Genomic DNA, 16,476 nt, shown 5'->3' on the forward strand with positions numbered 1-16,476 from the left:
CCATCCAGCGTTCCAGTGACTACCAACCTCTCCAGACTCTCAACACGTTTCCTGGCAATATGGCAAAGTAGGAAAGAACCCTTTTCTTGTTGTGGAGAGTGTCTCTGAAACTACCAACTCTTTGATGATGGAGATGTTCGTGCGTCCTGTGGTCCACGGGATGCAACACCGACCACATTTCGAATGTATATGTATCTAGCATGTCCCTTTCACTCATTTTCGGGGTCCATGTCTCGACTCCATACAATGCAATGGGGAACACCAGGGATCGCACCAGACGAATTTTCGTAGTAACTACATACGTAGTTACTCTTTTTAAATTAAATTAATTGAAAACTTTCTAGCTTTCTTTTATCGTCAAAACAATAGATTATATATTTTGTTCGAAATTTTTGTATTGCCGTATAATATCATTAAAAAATAGTTGCATGAAATCTGTCAGCGAGTTGTCCCCGAGATAAAATGGTCGTGCGATGAAGTGACCTAGAATAAAATCAAGAGTTTAACTCGGAAGTTCAATGATTTTGGACAATTGTGATGACTATATCCTTGTATTGCCTTAAAAAATACATATTTATTATTTTTATAGTACGTAAACTGGATTTCATAAATATGAATTTTCAAATTTTCAAAAACCACTTCAGTTTGATCGAATACTACATATTATATTTCGATTATTTCGTAATTTTTACTAACCTCTCATTTATATAAGTATACTTGTAATATCATCATTATATGTACATACATACATACATACATATGTATATTTAATGTTTTGTTAAAGGCATTTCTGACACATTAAATTGTGTCATTAATTTGATATGATTCATTTTTTAATGATAAAAATTAATAATTAATTTTATGACAAAAATAAGCAACATTTAACAGAATACATTTATATATTATCTGGGCGGAGCCAAGCACTTACATATTCCTCTTAGTGCGTTAATTATTTTGAAATTTTTCTGCTTTGTTTGTCTATTTTCACGAAGAAAACTGCAATACCGAACTGAAATTTATTAAAGCTTGTGAAAAAATTTAATAGATGTCTCTCATTTTTAAAATTAATTATGAAAATCATTTTTTTTAATCTCTCCCTCGTTATCATTAACACAAAAATGTGATAAATAATTAATTATTATTCACTTTAATCTAATAAATTTTATTCATGATAAATACGGAACGTCTCATCAATCTGCATACATTGTTAAATACAACCGTTCTATTATTTTGTATGATATATCGTAGATTGTCAAAATATTCATAAAGAACCTAATTTAAAATTCTTTCTTCCACTAAACCCATTGATATAATATTTCGGTATAAAATTCCAATAAAATATTCAACGCCAAGATTTAAGGTAAACATATGCAGTAGTTATTACCTACATAAATTTTCTTTTTATACTAAGGTATAATTATTATTCGTCTTACGTATGTATGTATGTATGTAGTCTAACATCCAGACAAATAAATTGTAATCTAAAGCACTTTGCCGCTTTTCCATCCTAAACAAATCACATTTATTCGACTTAATACATATTTAAACCTCACCGGTATAATCACATCGCATATTGCATCAGTTCAGAGTGCCCGAGAATATTCATACCTTATGCGCTACATTTAATACTATCGTTTGAACATTGTACAATATTAATATTGCCGTGTTGTGGCATGGTCTTTGTATCGCCCAAATGTCCACGTCGTGTGTGTGTCGTACAACCTTAATAGTCCCGTATATATATCATCATCACCCGATTCGACGTAATAAATTACACGGATCCCTTTGATAAAATTACGTATTCGTTGCGCGGTGGCTCGGCTCGTTATTATACATGTACGAGATTTAGCAGCCGGTCTCGAGACAAATGTCTGGACAATTTCTCGAGAAAGTAGGCCAGAGTCGTCGCCCTCCATCTTACTTATCTCGATAAATTCCAGGGAAAGACCGCAAGCAAACGGGGCACATGTTAAACGCGCAAAAATAGACCCCGGCTCATATGCAAATGTATGACCATGTATTATAGTGCATTCTGGTTTAGTTTTTTTTTGTTATTATTCATATTTTACTGTATGAAAAATCCACTTGACATTTTGGAGTCTGTATTTAAACGATGGTGAGTCGAGATTACTACGCTTAATTTGGAAGAAACTCAAATACACGGTTGTAAATCTCGGATTTAATTTACGTGTCCGTAAAACGAGTCGTTCCCACCGACAGCCTACGTAGCCTTTATTAAATTTTGTGTTTTCATGCGATTCATTAAAAATATTAATATGCGATGTGTATATAATACTTCTCTATAAATATATTAAAAGTCGTTATAGGCGGCACCTTTATGGCTGGCGCGATATTAAATTTAAAATATATTCAACATCCATATATCGCACTATCTGTTGTTATTAATTTGTTTATAATACAAAATTTATTAAATTAACAGAAAACTCAAAATTTATTAAAAACAGAGACTGTATTTCGTGTGTATTTTATAACCTCGTTTACATATGAACATATAAAGTGGTATCCTGACATTAAATCACATGACCATTTCATCGCGGTGCTATTTCGTTGTATGGCAATTCTATTGCACGGAGATGTCGTCGCACAAACTTTTCATCGCGGTGGCATTTGATCGTATGGACCTTTCATCGTGCGGACATTTTATCGAGGGATAACTTTTTCATATTTCAATAAAATATATTTCGATAAAAGTTTTCATATTTCAATAAAAAACGTTCAAATATCAAAGTTCAAAGCTTCTGACCGTTATTCAAATATTTGGAGCAATGTTGTTTAGAACCATAGTTACAATGGAGTAAATTTAAAACTTTCAAGCCTTCTTTTATCAACAAAATTTTTAAAACTTTCTTTTATTTTTTATCATCAGCATAGCTCAGTGGTTGCATTAATGCTAACCACCGTGAAAATGCCGGGGTCGATCCGGTGGGTTGATTTCAATTGAAAATAGTTCATTCTAAGCATAATGTCTAGTACTGCTGGTCAGATTTGGATATTTGTGACTTCAAGTCAATCGTTTCATATTATAGTTTGCAAATTTATCCGATTTTATTGTTGAAACGGTTCCTCCACCAAAGTGGCAAAAACCACCCTACCCACTATGTGACCCCTATTCAAATATGATATCAAAATGTATAATCTATAAATTTATATGTTCAAATTTAATATTATAGATGTCACTCAGAGGCAAACGCGTAATGATATCACCTGGAAATAGTTTTAAAAAAACAATAAATTTAAATATTTTGTTTGAAAATTTTCTGAAACGTAATCTGTCGGTGAGTTATTCCCGCAATGAATGATAAAATACCACCGCGATGAGATTCACTGAGGTGAAATTTCAGTGAATTATATATAGTTTATTTATTAAAGCATCCACATTAACAATTCGCCAATAAAGATCATATTTGAATTTCGATTATACATACATATGTAACATGTTAGTAAAACGGTACAACCCTAAAGTGTTTGGTTGTTTTGGTATATACATGTATGTATATGTATATTCATTTATTTGATTGATAGACTTTATATGATGAACATAAATATAGGTACATACATACATAGAACGTAAAAGTATACTTCACATGCATTGTAGTTTAGTAACGCAATAGCACTTTTTCGAATTCTTTTCGAGAAAGTAGTAGTATTTTTCTTTTATAGATATATAGAACAAATAAAATAATCTAAAAGTCAATCCTAAAAGTAGCATTAAAGTGAAGAAGCCTTATATCTTAGTAGATTTTTTAATGATAAAAATTAATAATTAGTAGTTTTTTTCCACAAATTCACAAAGTTTGTCTGTTGGAATTAGACATCTAATTATATTTACCAATTGTTACAATAACTTCGACGTTGTTGTAGTACATCATCATACCGAAATATATTTTTGTGCGCTAAAATTTCGAGGTATGAGTATTCATCTCATGAAACGTGAAAGAATAAAAAAGAAGCAATAAATCATAAACACGATAAATTTTTATGAATTTTCTACTATTATTCGAATGTTTACGATTATATGAATAGCTTTGTATATGTATATATGTATGTACATATCTTCGGAAGATCAAAGTAAACAAGCACCCACTTGAAACTTTTCAGCTTCACTGATTCTATTGACTGATTCATACGCATGGCGTAAGATTGAAAGCTACGCAATATTCAAATATACGTATATAGGAATTTCTCGCGTCTAATTCAGTTCAAAAATTCGGTCTACGTAATTAATGTATATGTGGCTATCGATGCTGTGCGTAATATACACACACGCATATTTGGGGATTCGGATATTCAAACAATGTATTCCAATTCACTTATAACTTCATCGGGGGGGAGTGAAATGTTTTGCTGTTTGAAAGCCACATTAAATTAGTGTATGAAGTCGAAATCTCGAGTCTGTCGTCGCTATACTAAATTCTCGTCTCGAGAACGGAGAGACTATGCGAGACAACACTCGAAATGTTCTCAAATTTAGCTCGGCTTCCAAATCCGATAACGACCCGCTTTAGACACAGTTTCGAGAGCGTCAAAGTTCAACAGAATCCAGCCTAGTGCGAGATTTATTCAAAATGCGTATGTACTTAGAATTTTTTCGGAGAGGGCAGAGTTGAGATTTTTTTTCAATACGTCTTTCGAGAATGTTCTACATTTTTTTAAGAAATTGGACCAAAACATTCTAAAGTTGAGAGGCAGGCAGAAACTTTTCTGGGCACATACATACTTGATTTATTCACAGTAAATATTATTCCGTACCTTTCTGGCGGAAAAGATAATACAGAGTGCAGGTCAACGGTCGAAATATTCCATCGAATTATTTAGGACGTGATATTTTTTCACATTATATGCGTATTGCGAAGTGGGAAAATGATCTCGGGGAGCGGATATAAGCCGACAGCCAACGTGTTAGAAGGAAGCCTCTGGCTCATATCCGGCTTCAGGCGAACATCCACATCCTTCAGTGATCTTTCCACCATACCAGGCAAGCAATCCCGGACTGGTATTTGCTCTAAGATTTTCCCCATAACCACTCGGCACACACCCGATCACCATTACGGTCCATTATCCCTTTGATAGTCCCGTCTTCCGTGTGCCCAAAATAGACCAACAAAAATGTACGGTGATATTTTGACTGATGCACTCCTCATACGATAGATTCGGGAAACTGAATAATGAAAGCTAAAATTGAATGTAAATTTAAAATATAATTAAATTTAGATCAAGTACGGCTTAATTACGTGGATAATTAGGATTGGATATCAAATAAAATATACATATATACATACATATATTACTAATACAATTTAATTTTTTTTGTACATACATATGTGTAATGTATAGGTAATATCTCCAAAATAAAATTAGTATGTATAGTTGCATATAAATTCCTCATTCTGCATAAAGTGCTATTCCATGTATAGCTGTTGCTAAGCCACATACAGACGAGTGTAATTACGGTTTATTGTGTATATGGCTAAAATGTACACGATTTGCTTCGATATTAAATTACAGATTATGTACATTTCACTTTTTAGTGCTCGGCTATAGAAATCAAGGTATTTGATACTTCAGTTTCATTGTCAGTTTTCACATATTCATTGAGAAGAATACTTAGTTATTTCAATTTTAATATTATATGTGTGAATTTTTCACATTTTAAGACATCAAAAAGTCTGAAAAATAGAACGAAAAATATACCAGCTGAAGTAGTTTACAGTGAGCATTGCGCATCTGACTTTTTGACTTACGCTCATAAGCATCGCGAATTATTCAACGCTCGAAAATGTTGGATTTTCTCCGGTTGAAAAAGTCGTTACTGCGAATTATCCCAATGTACAATAATAATAATAATACTAATAATAATAAAAGAAGCTTTTAAGTCTCTAATGGAGACTGTTTCCACAACATAAGCGTCCTTAGTCCGACGTGATTGATCACCCGGACTTAGCCGAAACGACATATATTTTAAATGCGAAGATTTTTCCGGACGCCGTGCAAAAAATATACGCATATTTTTGATTGCACACGATAAATATTAAATAATTTAAACGAATTAATTATAAACTTTAATACTGAATTCCTTGTGATTGATGGCACTCGACAACAGTTCACAGTCAACGTTCTTTCTCGTCACCGTAGAGTAGATACTTGCCGACAAACATGTACGTTCATAGAAATCGAGCAATACTAGAATTCCGTGTATAAAAGGATAGAAAAGTACATTGCAGATGCACACACATGAACACACCCACACACATACACACGCCTATACAAAGTTGTACACGTATATTTGTGCACGTGTGCTGCAGGTTCACGTGTATTGTATACGTGCACGGTTTTCCCGCTAACGTGTGATTTTCTCTGCATACACACACTGGCAATGAAATATACTTCGTTCACTTGCCGTGTGGTGTACTATGTGTAATTGTTTTGCTTGTAATGACCATCTTTTCTTCGTTTTGTAAGCTATTAAATTCACAATATGCTATGAAAATATTATACATAATTTAATGCACATTTTATTATATGCATTTTGATATATTATATTATATATTAACTATGTAAGTGTTGCATGCTTTTTTGTGTGTTGTATTAGACGAACGTTCCATCGCGGGGACAACTCGCTGACAGATTTCATGCAACTATATTTTAATTATATTATACGGCAATAACATATTTCGAACAAAATATATATTTTTTGTTTTGTTGATGAAAGAAGGCTAAGAAGTTTTCAATTAATTTTATTAAAAAAGAGATAGTACATATGTATGATTAAAAAAATCATTGCTTCAAATATTTTAATAACAGCTAAAATATATGTACATTTCAAAAAGTACAGTCAACATAAAAATTACAGACAAAGTTTGTGGCTTAAAAATATTTGCACGAAATCTGTCAGTGAGTTGTTCCAGCGCTGAAAAGGAACCGCGATTAAAAGGTCATGCGATGAAATGTCCGGACTCGTTAGATTAGATATTTAATATTTTTTAGCTATTTATGTACTTAGCACAACTTGTTTGACTAATTTCATTATCAGAGATACCATCAATAAGGGGAAAATAATACATGCATACGTTTATGTGTGTATGTACTATTTTAGCCTAAATCACCACCTGTAATTATCTATATAGGTCTATTCATAATATCCAGCAGTTCACGGCTACAGCACAGCAGTTTACGTAAAAAACCATTTCTATTCATACTATCCAGTACGTCACGGTTCCGGCACGTTCAGACAAGTTTCGACTGAGTGAAAGGCAAAATCGGCTTACATATACATACATTACAGAGCGCGACGATAGGGCGCAATATTGCTTGCGTCGTATCGTCGAGTCAATATTGTCACAACATGACGTTTCCGAAAATATTCATATGCACATGCGCACCTTCGTTAGTGCGCGTACATTCGCCACTATGACGTCACGTCGTGTGTGAATATTTGCACAGTTTTATTGGAAATATACGTTTCGTTGTCATATACTGCTGTATAATATGAATGGATCGTGTTGGTAGCTGCTGTTTCAGACACGCCGCGTACACATTACTGAATATATATATATATATATATATATATATATATATATATATATATATATATATATATATATACATACATAGGTAGAATGTACTAAAGAGTAATTTTCGTAATGCCGGTACGTACTGTGCTTGTATGAATAGACCTTTATGCATCATTTAGATTTTGATCATGTATAGAAACTATAATTCCGAACATATGGTTGCATGAATTAAAATTTTTCGCTATGATATGCCTCGTAATTCAGTGCCAAATTTATATGTGTTCATTTGATTACTAAATACTACTTAAACATTGTTAAAATAATATTATCAAAATACCCAATTCAGGACGTACAAATCAAATTTTTTTTCAATGGCCTTTATTTTTACCTTGGTTTATTATCGGTAAAAAATACAAATTTTTCGTAACAGTTGCTGACCGTTTATTGAAACAAAACTTCGTCTTTTGTTACTATGTACATAGATAAAGTAAAAAACTGAAGATTTAAATTATTTTATTCTATAATAAATTTGTATCACTGATTAATATTTCGTCATTATAAATGAATTTGATACTTTTATTAAAGTTAATTGATATGTATTGAAAAAAATAAGCATTTTCTAGTTTTCAATATTATGTGTTTAATAATTTGATACTCAAATGTTAACAACTGATAAATAATTTTTTTATAATTATTTTAATTTATTTTTTATAATACTATAAACGTAATTTTCTCCACATAGTATTTTATATAGTCAATGCCATTTTTGATATCAGGAATATTTCATATCAGCATTTCAATCATATTTTACAAAGCAAACAAAAGTAAGTATATCAACTCGTACGATTCGTACGCATTGATATACTGAAATATTATATACATATATATAGATAAGCGTATTTTATACGCTTAATATTATATTAAATATTTAACATATTTAATATTATATTAAAATATGTTAAAATTTTTCTTAAATAAATAAAATACGATAACTATGTACATATGTATGTATATTCAATGCTTCGATACGATAATATTAGCATCAACTGGGTATTTAAATTGTTGAGTCAACTAGATATTATATTATATATTATTTCATTGTGCATTCAAAATAAAGCAATTTAACGCACGCGAACCTGCAATCGCATATGCACATCGATAGAATTGACATCAATCGAATATCTTACGTACGACATGTATATTATTATGTATAGGAATTGTATTTTTGCATATCATATTAGTGTAAGATATTAAAACAGTAGACAAATGCACTGTCGATGTGAATGTAGTACACAGCATAGTATTGCGAGCGTCTGAATGAGTCGGCGTCGTTTGCAGGCGCCGGCGCCCCCCCTGCCGCCCCCCACGCCGCCCCCTGCCGCCCCGCGCCCCCTCGGACCTGCGCCATGGAGGCCAGTATCCTCGCAGCCATGGACAAGGACGCACTCAAGAAGCAGATCGAGAACATGAAGTACCAGGCTTCCATGGAGCGCTGGCCCCTCTCCAAGTCCATAGCGGCGTAAGTATCCACACTCATCTAATCATTCGAATCGTGGGGGGCGCACGCTTGGCGCCCCTTTGGCCCCCCGTGCGCCCCCGCATTTGACGTGTCCGATCGATTTCGTCGGCGTCGCCCGTTTCGCTCTTAGGCCGCACTTTGAGGTTATGTGCGGAAAATTTGCGGAACGGGGAAACTGCACGCATTCAATCTCGCACGCCTATATCCGTGTGAGTTTTTCTTCCGGTTTGATGTACGTATGTGAAAATTTTCCGGTATATACATACGTATTCGACCAAACTGGGTGGGGTTTGTTGAAATATTGTAACGTCATATTATGATTTGGTTGGTTTGATGATTTAATCGGTTTTTCATTATTATTTGTAACAGTCTAATTTTTTTTCTATTAACGACCCTACCTCTTTATGTATGTTTTTATGTATTAAACTTTTATCCATAGGTATATAGGTAGAATGTTGAAATGTCTTTTGATTGGCATTATTAAATATGTACATACATATATATTTAAACACTTTCGTCTACACATATGTACGAGTATATATACATATTGGAATTTGTAACATTATTTTTAGTTTAAACGTAATTGATAGTAAAAATGATTCATATGCAATTTTGCCAAATTTATTATGAAGTACTTTCCAAATCATTTAAAGTAACTACTTTATTTTATTTTATTTTAAAAGGAAAACCAATAGTCTTAAATCATAACAGAACAAATAATAAAATACATTACAAAAGACCAATTATAGGTTTCCGCTGGTAGTAATATCTTACTTACATATGTATGAACATAGTTTAATATTATTTGTCATATAACGTAAAGTATTTTATTTGTATCTATTTTTCCTATCCATGAAATATATTATAAATACATGTACTTTAATAGAATATACTTTAGCCGTATGCCATTTTCGTATTGTAATATTGTACATGTGTAATATTCTGTCAATGGTAATAATATGTACATATAATGCATGCATTGATAATTTTTCCGTATACAATTCATGCAATCTTATCATATATTATCAAAACGACAATGACCCGAATTTCATCGGCCGCACGTAACATTATTCAAAACATATTATCGAAGATTGAATTTACACAATGCGCATTATTATGTACATATATTTTTTAAATTGAACGTTATCTCATTTTAAAATATGTACCTATATAATAAATACATACGTTATAACGGGGGCGTAATTGTGGCGTGGGAGAAATGTTTATGTTTAATGAAATTTTCGCTATATTTCTTGTACAATAATTAATTTAATATAGAACACCAATTTTACGTAAAAGCGAACATAATTATGGTAATCATCGAGAGTGCTTTTTATCTAATTAATTTATTCTCTTTTGCCAGAAGTGTCAAGAAAATCTTCAATTTGGACGCTTAATGTAAAAATAACACTTGTTTCTCGGCATTTCGATGTAATTAGAATTATGATAAAGATGCCTCATTATTTTCAAGAAATTCGATTTTAATACAGTCTGCAAACGTTTTTATTTACACAGGTGAAATTATTAATGGATTCATACTATGAAATTAGGCTATGAAATTATTAATGGATTCATACATTGACGTATTCGTGGTTAAAACACAATGAAATACTCTCGCTGTACTTGCGTTGACCATTTTTAATGATCCATTCGAAATGTATTTGTAATATATTTTAAAATGAATACAGTCTCCACTATATTTTTTAATTTATTTTGATTTGTTATTAATTTCAGTCTCAAATGTACACATGATCAATCATCTTGTTTAGTGGCGTTTTAATATTTTCATATAGTATAGGTATAATCTGTTCAATTTAGTTTCACAATATACTTGCCTTAGAATTTTTAAAGCAATTTATATTTAATATACCTATATGTGTAAAGGTCAAATTTGGATAGATGCGAAAACGTACATAAAGTGTTAAACTACTGAACTAATACTTGAGAAATTATAAAGTTTGTCTAGTAAATTCATGGATGAATTTCAAAGTGTTTTCTTACCACTATTTACATTGATTCAAACGTTTGAACTTCTTTCAAAGGATTTCGACGTTTAACCCGAAAATTATTTTTAGTCATCGCATTTATGTATGTTCATATTATGCATATTCGTATGTAACTAGTTAACAAAGACGCTATATTTATTTTTTTAATATACGCAATACAATCATTTTTCAACAATTTCTTATTCATAAGTACACATTTACATTATAATAAATAGATTGTACGCGATAAAAGTAATATAAACACTATACATATGTATATGACGTTATTGTGTTTTAAAATATGTAAGGTAAATGTTCGACGAACGATCTCTTTATGCTTCGGAAGAATATTTTTTTTTTCCTTTACTTTCCGAAGCAAAGATGTATTCATATCTAACTCACTTACCATAACAATGAAACAGAGCAGAGGAGAGATTTCCAAATTTTCCGTCGGTCGGAAAATTCTCAGCTTTTCACCAGATAGAAAGTGGAAAAGTGACGGGAGCTCTCTCATTTTCCTCACGACCTGTCGTCGACTAATTTCGAACAATGAAAAATTTTCATATTAAATTTCGTTTCTGCACATATCATACTTTATTATTTTATTATTCTGCTTTTCTATCGCACCGCAAAATCTAAAACGATGCCCAAATCTGAATTTTATTAATAAAATACACGAATAAAATTCGAAAATAGTTCGGCTCTGGTCAGTGGTTCTCGGCACGACTTGAGTTTAAAATTAGAGCATTTATTAATATCAAGTTAGTCGAGCAAAGTTAACCGCGTTACATTTTAACGTTTTCGCGCACGTTGGAGTTACCGCAAACGTAAACACCGGTCAGATGGTCGAAACTGACCGTTTTTGACCCTTTAACTTCCCCCATAAAAGTCAAACACGAAAAATACACGCAGTCGTAAAATTTCACTCACTAATATTTTGTTCCTCGTGTATTTTGAAATATTTAAATTTAACCCCCACCCCCAGCACCTTTGTCTAATGCCTTTGTCTTTTACCAATGTCGTCAACTATGACGCAATTCACAGTAGTTTGTTAACCCTTCCATAAACTAATTTCGTAGAATTATGTACATGGGCTAGACACTATGCAATTAAAAATTTATTATGACTTATTTTGGTACCAATTCCAGCATGGAAATATCACAAGTAATAAACCGAATGATTTAATATTTTATTAAAAAAATAAGTATAAAAATTCACTCAAAAGCACATGTTATCAATGGCAGGCATGATTTTTTACTATAATTAATATTATAACTGTCGTCCCTTTTCAGAGATGCTTTCTTTCGGTCACTTGGATTTTTTTTCGGTATGCATATTATTATATTGTTCGTTGGCTGGCGATTTTTCACATAAACGGGGTACGACCGACCGGGCTTAGCGAGCTTTAAAACCTGGACACGATAAGTTACCTGAAAACTGCCTATGTATAATATTATGGGTAGAATACCTGTACACACCTGCACATGTGAGTATGTACGTATATGGTCGTATTAAAAGCGAACGAGTTTAAAACGAAAATATTGTACACGGCGAGGAAAAAATAAAGCTCAAGCCAGAGCTTTTTGAAAAACAAAGCTTTGAAGCGCTAAAATTTCACAAAGCCGTCAAAGCCTAGTGCCATATTCGAAACGTGCATTTTCGGATGATTTTCCGGATTATTAATTTCTAGCTAACGTACTACACAAATGTAGGAGTATTTTATATGTAGGTATACATATACATATGTATGTGAGTTCGAATGTGAATTTTACAATACGATATCATCATTTACAGCCATTCGCCATCCACTGCTGGATGAAGGCCTCTCCAACACGCTTCCACTCGTCTCTGTTTTGCGCAACACTCATCCATCTCATTCCGCACATTTTCCTAATTTCGTTCACCCATCTTCCTTGCGGTCTTCCTTTTACTCTTTTGCCTTCTCTCGGGTACCATTCAAGCACTTCTTTTGTCCACCTTTCGTCCATCCTCCTAGCTACGTGACCCGCCCATTGCCATTTCAATCTCTTCACTCTATCCACTATGTCCACTACCCTTGTCATATTTCTCACCCACGTGTTCCGCTTTCTGTCTTTCCTCGTTATGCCAAGCATACAGCGTTCCATACTTCTTTGAGTGCATTGCATTTTATTTAGCATCTTGGCGTTCAGTGTCCAAGTTTCACATCCATACGTCATCACTGGCAAAACGCATTGATCAAAGATCCTTTTCTTCAGGCAGAGTGGCATTTTTGATTTAAAAACAGCATTCATCCGTCCAAATGCACTCCATCCTAATTTCATACGTCTCTTTATCTCTTCAGTTTTACTACCAGACATGTCAATTATTTGACCTAAATATAAATAATTATTTACTACTTCTACTGGTTTATCATCTAAGGGGATGCTATCAGGCATGCAATAACTATTGAACATTAGTTTAGTCTTATCTACGTTAATTTTTAATCCTACTTTTCTACTTTCCCTGTCCAGCTGTGTTAGTCTGATAAGTAGGTCAGCTGAATCACGAGCTACTAAAACTATATCGTCTGCGAATCGAAGGTGACTCAAAAAGCGACCATTGATGCTTACTCCGGCTGTATCCCAATCCAAGTTCCTGAAAACTCCCTCAAGCACCGCATTGAATAACTTGGGCGAGATTGTATCTCCTTGTCTTACTCCTTTTCCTATGCTAAATCTATCTGTACCTGAAAAAATTTTAACCGAAGCTGTGGCATTCTTATATATTGCAGCTAACAGTCCCACATAGGGTTCCGGCACTCCCTGTGTTTGTAGAGCGTTAAGTACTGCATTATGACTAACTGTATCGAAGGCTTTCTCATAATCGACGAAACCTAGGCACAATGGCCGTTGATATTCGTTGGCGCGCTCGATTAGTTCGCCAACTACTTGGAGGTGGTCCATTGTGCTGAAATTTGCCCTAAACCCTGCCTGCTCTATAGGTTGGTTCTCGTCGAGGATATTCTTCAGCCTTTCTGTAATAACCTTCGTGAAGAGCTTGTAGACCGCTGAAAGTAAACTAATGGGTCGGTAGTTCTTGATATCGCTTTTGTCGCCTTTTTTGTGTATTAAAATGATAGTTGCAATACGATATACATACATATATATATATATATATATATATATATATATATATATATATATATATATATATATATATATGTATGTGCATATATGAATAAAAATAAGTCAGTTGTATTTATGTACATATTCCATGCTTTGTGTTTAAGAAAATATAGTCTATAGACAATTTTTAAAAGGCATTTAACGCCTTTTAGCATTTTTTTCTCTCGATAGCTTGATATAGTTGAGCGAGTTTGCCAGTGCTCAAAATAAGAATCGCTTATAAATCTTCTGCGTGGCCTCCGCGCAAGTTCACTACTCCATCGAAAATGAATAATTCACGGAATGTAAGCCGAATAAGAAATTAATCAGGGGAGAACTAGAAAAGTCTAGTGGGGTAGGAGAAGGTAAGGAATATTTACGATGTTTCCGTTTCCCTTTCTTTTTCGCCAGATCGCTTGCTCGGTTGGCTATCGGAAAACTTTCGACTTTTTCGCAAATAATTCAACTCGGTTTTCTTACGAAAACTTGCGTACATAAACTGATTGGAACGTTTCAAACCAAACAAAAATATTTTTCTCACTAGCTTTCGACTCGTTCTTCTTATTTCAATGCCAATACTACAATATTTAAAATAACACTCGCTAAAAAGGGTCACGAAATCGTCCTCTAAATCTACATATACCGACCTCATTCTAAAACATTCAATATTATACCTGATAAACGGATTTAATTTTCAACGGGTCGCTGTATTCATTTAAAATTTATTCTACCGTGTAAAGTTTTAATCTAAACATTTATACTGTAAAGTGAGCTTTGAAAGTGAAATCCCCGAGATTTAAACTTCGGACCCGAACTCAATTCTTAACCCTTTAATACAAGTTCTAGCGATCTTATAATCTTGTTCCGGTCCTGAAACATAGCTCTAAACCTCGTCTGAAAATATGGCTCTCATTTCTTGTCGTGGGTCTTTTTACGGCACGTGAAATTCCGCACACAATTTTTGAGGCAACAATTTATGCTTAATTTCATTTTAAAAGCATGTTTTGCTTCTCTGATGGTCATACATTTTTATTATATCATATATATAAATACGGTAATCTGTGTGTGTGTGTGTCCTAACGCTAACTGAACATAATGAATCGATAAAAAGCCTAAGCTTTGTATTAATTAATTTCGTCGAGACCACGTTTCCTCTTATAGGTACATATGTATGTATATTCGAGTTCAGCGAGTTAGGCACTAAGCCATCCTCGATTTTTCAAATGGCCTTTTTTTAAACATCGATTGAAATTTTTTCCTTACGAACGTCATAATAATTTTATTTAGCGAGGTTATGAACCTTTTTTTTTCTTTTCATATTAAACAATTAAATATATATATATTTTAATTTAAATTAATTATATTTTAACGATATTCGTAAAATAAAATGGAGTCGAGGCCGCGTATCGAATCTGGCCTGACCGTATTGTTCATAGTCGGAGAGTATTGCATTTTGTTAACTAAACATAATAGCCAAGCTTTTTTATGCATTCAATTGAAAATTTTAATACATCGGGCTTACAGTTGTCTTCGACCTTACACATAAATTATCTAATTTTATTTAGCGAAGTATTGAACCATTGTTTTCCATATTAAATAATTTCCGATCCTTGTTTCAGTTTCGATTCCAGATTCCCGATTTCAGTTCCAATTCCGATTAATTATTACTATTCATATTGTAACTTTAATTTAACTCATGTATCAATCCGAAAGCACCCGTTGAAATTTCAACGGGCATAACACTAGTATGTGTACCTATATAATGTTGAATTCGATTAATATGGTTTTTCTCATAGAAATCTAGGATCAAATTCGACTCTGCTAGTTTCTTTGAGATACCCGGTGAGAGGATCTTTTAAGGATTTTCCAGGTGTAATTTAGAAAAGGAAACAGTGAGGTGCCAGTATTTTTCCCTCTCTTTTCATTTCAACCCACCAGTAATGCAGAAATTCAATAGGCCAAATAAAATCGTATATAACGTTGTATTTGCTACGTGAAATAAAATATCTACCGATAGCAACGCCCACTCTGTTCGCTTTGCACATTAAAACATCGACATTTCAATTTAGAAACCTATTTTTCTACGTGTCTACATTCTATTAAATATACACGTCTGAATATATTTATACGTGTATGTGTATATAAATATATAGAGCGGGCTTTCACATTACTTTACGCGTATATAAATATTGCGCAAAATTGAAACGTGAGCTTTTTCCGTTGCCATTTTCCGGTGGTTTTTCCGTAAAAAAAACCGGGTTGATAATTTTTGGAAAAATTCGCATTTTATCGGGGTGCTCGCGTTAAATTCAAAA

General features: G+C 33.0%; 1 protein-coding gene across 1 annotated transcript in view; it reads left to right on the top strand.

Annotated features, from left to right (window-relative positions):
* Positions 1 to 8,835: 8,835 nt before the first annotated feature.
* Positions 8,836 to 16,476, top strand: part of Ggamma30A (guanine nucleotide-binding protein subunit gamma-e) — a 110,833-nt gene continuing 103,192 nt past the window's right edge. Inside the window, exon 1 of the mRNA XM_077440986.1 lies at positions 8,836 to 9,051. Coding sequence (XP_077297112.1) covers positions 8,939 to 9,051 — 113 coding nt within the window. The 5' untranslated portion in view covers positions 8,836 to 8,938. The remainder of the gene's footprint in view (positions 9,052 to 16,476) is intronic.

The sequence above is a fragment of the Arctopsyche grandis genome, chromosome 11, assembly GCF_051622035.1.
Source record: "Arctopsyche grandis isolate Sample6627 chromosome 11, ASM5162203v2, whole genome shotgun sequence".
NCBI lineage: Eukaryota > Metazoa > Arthropoda > Insecta > Trichoptera > Hydropsychidae > Arctopsyche > Arctopsyche grandis.